Source organism: Gossypium hirsutum, chromosome D04 (assembly GCF_007990345.1).
Source record: "Gossypium hirsutum isolate 1008001.06 chromosome D04, Gossypium_hirsutum_v2.1, whole genome shotgun sequence".
NCBI lineage: Eukaryota > Viridiplantae > Streptophyta > Magnoliopsida > Malvales > Malvaceae > Gossypium > Gossypium hirsutum.
In genome coordinates this window covers 17,652,025-17,657,984 of record NC_053440.1, presented here as the reverse complement: position 1 = coordinate 17,657,984, position 5,960 = coordinate 17,652,025, and the positions used below count along the sequence as shown (strand labels likewise).

The 5,960-nt window shown below is 31.8% G+C and overlaps 1 protein-coding gene across 2 annotated transcripts; it reads right to left on the bottom strand.

Annotated features, from left to right (window-relative positions):
- Nucleotides 1-224: 224 nt before the first annotated feature.
- On the bottom strand, nt 225-4,786 carry LOC107899769 (serine/arginine-rich splicing factor RS2Z33). Of its 2 annotated transcripts, none has more exons than XM_016825562.2 (7): nt 4,632-4,786; nt 2,877-2,996; nt 2,258-2,297; nt 2,006-2,101; nt 1,428-1,624; nt 1,238-1,324; nt 225-827 (listed from the first exon to the last, which is right to left on the bottom strand). In XM_016825562.2, the coding sequence occupies exons 2-7, from the start codon at nt 2,984-2,986 to the stop codon at nt 446-448; spliced, it is 912 nt and encodes a 303-aa protein (XP_016681051.1). In that variant the 5' UTR covers nt 2,987-2,996; nt 4,632-4,786; the 3' UTR covers nt 225-445. The 2 variants fall into 2 exon arrangements, with proteins under 2 accessions (XP_016681051.1, XP_016681050.1); XM_016825561.2 differs by having other exon boundaries at nt 4,582-4,769.
- Nucleotides 4,787-5,960: the final 1,174 nt, after the last annotated feature.

The window sequence follows — 5,960 nt, the reverse complement described above, 5'->3', positions numbered from 1 at the left end:
TAATGTCATATATATACTTTAATAATATTCAATACAATACTTAAATTCTCAATGTGTTTTATAATGATACCTATACTTTTATAAAATGTCTAATTTCTATAAGGTGTAAATGAAATCTTTTTTTCCTTTGAAAAATATTAAAAATACCCTAAAATTAGAAAAAAAATAAAATTTTAAAATTTATGAAAGCATGTAAAATTAATTTAATTTATACTAACATCAAATGAACCATCACTTCTATTGAGTATATATATTAATAGTTTCATAGTTATTGCAGTAATTGTCAACTGTTTATAAAAATAGGCTTTTAATAAATCTTAACAGTGCTTACTAATACTATTCAACAAAAAAGAAAAAAATATCCATCCATACAAAACTCCAAGTTCTTATTGCAAATCACGGCTGATTACTAAGGACTTCAACACACACCAATCTACGCCTCCGCTTAATTTGATTCACTGCGTCTAGAAGCCCGATTATTATCATCATCATCATTGTAAATCGGGCTCCGATCCTCCCTTGGGACTGGGCTAGGGCTATGACTCTGGCCGTTTTCTTTTGTGGAACTCCTATAAGCCCTGTCCTCAGCATCAGCTTCATGATCTGGGCTTTGGCTCCTTTCCCTGGGGCTGTATTTGGAGCCATTGGTGTGCCTCCGATCTCTCGAGGAAGGACTACCTCCCTCTTGTGGGCTTCTTTCGTCGAGAGTTGGACTATGCTTCCGGCCTCTGGGTGGCAAAGGAGAACCCCTGTGGGACTTAGGACTCCTCGATCTTCTATCATCGCGCTCGAAACCTTGTTCTCTCTTCACTGGTGTTCTCGATCTACTGCAGAAGGTCAAGATTCAGCACAACATCAGTTTCAACAAAACCAAAGCAATTCTGCCGATTAAATCTTCCTCGACTCCTTATTACTTGCATGAGAACTTTAATCAGACATGACAATCCATACATTCATTCCATTTTAATATATTTTTGTCATGTCTAATCACGTTGAAAGTATTTTATATAAAAAGATTTACTAAAGTTAATATTCGTATTATATAAATTAAGACATTAATGTCATATTCATATTATATTTTTTTTCGTGTTGTGCTTCATTTTTTACCCATGTCATATTTATGTAGTGTAAATGTGTAATATTGTTCCAATTTTAATTCAAAACAAAATAGCAAATTCCAAAGTGCATTTTAGTCGAAGGCAATTTATATTTTGAAAGAGGAACAGTAAATACAAACCTGTTGCTACGTCCCCTACTATAACTGCGGCTTCTGCTTCTTCCACGGCGAGGACTAGGTGAGCGTGAGTAACTGCGAGGTCGACGGCTGCACCAGTATAGTTGTTTCTCAAGTAAACAAATAAGTAGCTTAAATATGATAACTGGTTGGAATAAGAACAGAACAGATGAGAAGGAAGAAAGGTGAGGACCTCAGTTTCTTTGGACTGTTTTGACAATTTCTTTCGATATGGCCTCGTTCACCACAGCGATAACACTTATTCTTCCAATCCCCAGCTTTGCAATCACGAGCCCAGTGACCATCAATTCCACAGTTGAAGCAGCGCCCTGCTCCAGGAGCAGGACCTCTTCCAGGGTAATCACGAGACCCACCAGGGCCACGAGGCACCTAAATTGTAATTCAAATCAGATTGGATGGTAAAATAATATTTGATTAAAAGACTCCACAAAATCCAGGACAATAATGAGAACAAATAATGCAAAGCAACAAAATAAAAGAACGCAGTGTCGGCATCACCTTCAAAAGACACTCGGAAACCAGTTTCTCTCATATGTTGATTCTAATGCAGAAAGCAAGAAGCAAATAATATTCCAAAGGGTATTAATGTAAATATCTTTCTTCTAGACCAGAGGTAATATATATATTAAATTAGTCAACAGCCAACATCCATCACCTTTGACCTTTTCAATATCATTTAGGTATTAACATCAGAGAAAAAAAAAAGGGTAGCAAAATCTCTGTTATGTGAAAAGCAATCAGAAAACTCACCCCCTTGGCAAATTCAACAACTATACGGCTTCCATCAAGGTCTCTACCATTCAATGAATATCTTGCATCATCAGCATCTCTAGGGTCACTGAATTCCTGTTATCAAGGAGCAAGACAACATAGACACACTGATGCACAAACAATGAAGAAAAAAGATCCAAGTAAAACCATCATATTTACAACATATGTTAAAGAAATTTATTGACAAGGAAGACAAGCAGTTTCGGTTTAAATTGAGTAAAGAATACATACAACGAATGCATAGTCACGCTTCATATCCACATCACGTATTCTGCGTAAAGGGGTGCCAGAAACAGAAAGGCCATCAAGACACAATTATCGAAGGGTTGAGAGTTCGCCCCTCAGAGTTGAATCAAAAACACCACTTTTGATATTGTTCCATTTCGATAAAAACAGGCAATAACACTAGAAAGACTGGCCAAATCCACCATGGACCCTCTCACCATAGACCTCCATGTTAGGCAAAAGCCAAGAGACCTTCAACAAGATCATTCAAGTTAAACCACACACACAGACACGTGGAGGGTGCAATATTTTCACTCATGTTTTATATGGAATACCAGACGTCCAGCACTACAACAAGAGCTCATGAAGGACTCTAGTATCTCCTACTTCTTTGTCACTACGTCCTGAACTTATCCTAATGACCAACAAATACGAAAGAATAAAAAGACCATGAACACCCAAATTGATAAAAATGGAACACTAGAAAAAACCAAGAACACCTAAATGAAGAAAAAAGAACGAAACACTTGAAATATGCAATAAAATTTAACTAACCTAAACCACTACCAGATGCAATGATTACAAATTTTATGAATTTCTTGAACATAATAAAAGAATAGATTACCTCCCATATCTCCTAAACATGTCCTCAAGATCACGTGACCTTGTCCTCGAAGACAAGTGACCAACATAAAGGCGTGTACCACTACCGCGGCGGTCATCATACCTAGGCATTTTTCTTTTCCTGCAACAAGCATTTCAATAAGAACCAAAAAGACAATGGCATGGTTCTAGTCTATCTTTTTCTATTCCTATATAGAATATATAGAAAGTTCAAAAATTTATAATGATATAGAAAGAAAAGAACTGAAAAAAAGGAGATTAATGATGATATTTTGATATCTTCTACGCCAGAGAATCTAATATGGTTGTAAGACCTTGTGTTTTTAATGCAGTGATTATACACATTGCAAAACAAGAAAAAGAAATGCTATTTTTTTCCCCAAAATCCTTAATTTGAACATGAAAAAGAACACCTTTGAGTATAATTTAAAATTTAAGATTTCACCCTGTGTTTGGATAAATATTATTGAAGGAAAGGAAAGTAAAGAATGGAATGGAATGGAATGGAAGGTTAAAGAAAGGAAATGATATATTTATTTTTTGTTTGGATTCTTAAAATTAATAAAGGAAAGGAAAGTGATTTTAATATTTCTTGTTTGGGTAAACTATGGAAAGGAAAGGAAATTATTTATTTTGAATGAAATTTCCAATTCTATCCCCTGCATACATAACAATACTAAAATTAAATTAAAAATTATAAAACACTAATATTCTTCATAGAAAAATAATTAAAGTGTTACCCAATAATACAAATGAAGTTGCTACAAATTCAGAAAGGAGAAGCTAATAATCTAACAAAATGTAAAACATTAGTTATCATAATTACATGAGTTGATTATTTTGACAAAGCCCCAAATGTTTGGTTGGCGGCTAATATTCAAGTTTACAAGGATAATAATGAATACTGAAATGCTTTGATCTCTGCTAAAGCCTGAAGTTAATACTAGAAGGATAAGTCCGATGTTCAATGGTCTGTAGGTAGAAAGATGATCGAATAAAGTTTCGAGAGAAAAAGAGGTTAAAAATCAAAACTTTACCTAATATAAAAATTTACAAATTTCCTTTCACTTTACCCCAAATTGGGTATTAAAAAATAAAGGAAAGGAAGGGAAAATGAGAGATTCTCAACTCCCTTTGCTTTCCCTCCCTTTACTAAAATCAAATTATCCAAACAAGGGGAAGATGATTCTTATCCCTCATTTCTAACAGCCCTAAAAAAAAAATATTCATGTAAAGAAGATGATTCTTATTCCTATCAGGACTTTTACACAACACGCACACACACATATCATTTGCTTCGAATCTAATGGCATAAAAAATCAAGTACTAAAAGCGAAAACCAATCAGTACCAAAAAGGCCTCGCAAATACACATCATAAAACAGGAAAAATACTATCCCCTCCACCCCCCGAAATCCTTAATTTAAACATGAAAATTGAATACCTAATTTTCAGATTTCAATTTCTAACACCCTAAAGCCCTAAATAAATAACTGTTAAATTAGCAATATAAATCATATAACCAAAAACTATAAACAAACAAATAACATGCATGCCAAAAAAAAAAAACATAAAGAAGCGGAAAATTCAAATTCAAATATAAAAAGCTCGAGAATCTCTCAGATCTATAATAAATAATCGATAAATTGGGGACGTAGGAGCACAAGGATTCAAAGAAATATTAAAGAAAAAGAAAAGAGAACTTACAATGAAATTCAAGAGGGAGGTGAAGAAAAGAGAAGATTAAAAAAAATAACCTTGATTTTTCGAAGAGAGCTAGAGCTTAAACGCATCGGGTTTTTCTTCTATGATTACGGCCTGGGCTGGAACCTATGGATAAGGATTCAGTCAACAGTCAACACTAAAAAATCAGAGATGTTGTAATTACCAAAAGAGCCCTACTGACTTTCGCGGAATTACAATAATGATTAGTGAGCTTTAAAATTATAGAATGTTTGGGTCCGGTATTCCGGGCTGGCCTAACAAATGATCAAAGGATAATTTTATTTATAATGAAGATCGGAAGTAGAATTTTATATTATTTATATTTCTTATATTTATAATTTGAGATTTTAGAGAAGTATTGTGAATAGTTGATTGATGAATAAAAGAATACATAGTTTTCTCTTTTTTTCTCGTTCTTTTTACTTCTATTATTATTTATTTCATAATTCGTTATCATCATAATTTTATTAAGGAGTGATAGTTCATTTGTATCGATGATTAAATTTATTTTCCATATAAATTTATCCTCTATAATTTTTAAGATTTTAAATGACTTAGATAATAAGATGCAAAATTTTATAATTTCTTTTATTTAATGTTTCATATCTAATTAATTTTTTTAATTAATTAAATCATGATTAATTATAATTATTTTGATTAACTTATTTTACTTCTATGGTGACATATTTGATATTGACATGAATCTTAGATTCTTGTTATTGATATTTGTTTTATTGTGATATACGTAGAGAGAAATTTTAGATATGATAAGGAATTTCAAGATATTCAATAAACTTTTTTTCAATGAATCAATAAATCTTTTAATATTAAACCATATTGGCTTCTTTTGGTTTTGAATTAGTTGATTGATATAATATTTATCTCTTTTTTTCCCATAAATTATGTAGATCCAGTAAATTTTAACCGGTTAAGTTGAAATATCAAATGTGGAGAACAAAATAATGTGAATGAGAAATTATATGTCATCATTTTGAAATTATTTTATTTATTCTTATCAAGCCATTTATATGTTACAATATTAATATAATTTGATATTTTAAATTGATCTTTTGTTATAACATAATGATAATAATCACCTTAAGCATAATTATAGTAATTTATCTCACCACTAGAAGTGGAAAAATAAACATGAACAACAATGCTATTCAAGAGTTCTTAAAATAATAATTTAAAGAGTTGGTAACTTTGTTATCAAATATGATATAAAAAGTCATTGCTCTTGTACTTTTCGTACACTTGAATATTCTATTAACTCTATTAATATTCCTTACAAGGAATTAAACATTATGTCTTGTAGACTACTAATGGTGCATTCTATCATTAGGGATTAAAAAACATTT

Excerpts from the sequence above, each read along its gene's own strand:
- LOC107899769 (XM_016825562.2), bottom strand. The coding sequence starts at position 2,986 with ATGCCTAGGTATGATGACCGCCGCGGTAGTGGTACACGCCTTTATGTT. Across the intron at positions 2,298-2,876 it reads ATGTTTAGGAGATATGGGAG|AATACGTGATGTGGATATGA; the intron begins GTAATCTATTCT and ends CCCTTTACGCAG. Across the intron at positions 1,325-1,427 it reads AACAGTCCAAAGAAACTGAG|CCGTCGACCTCGCAGTTACT; the intron begins GTCCTCACCTTT and ends ATACTGGTGCAG.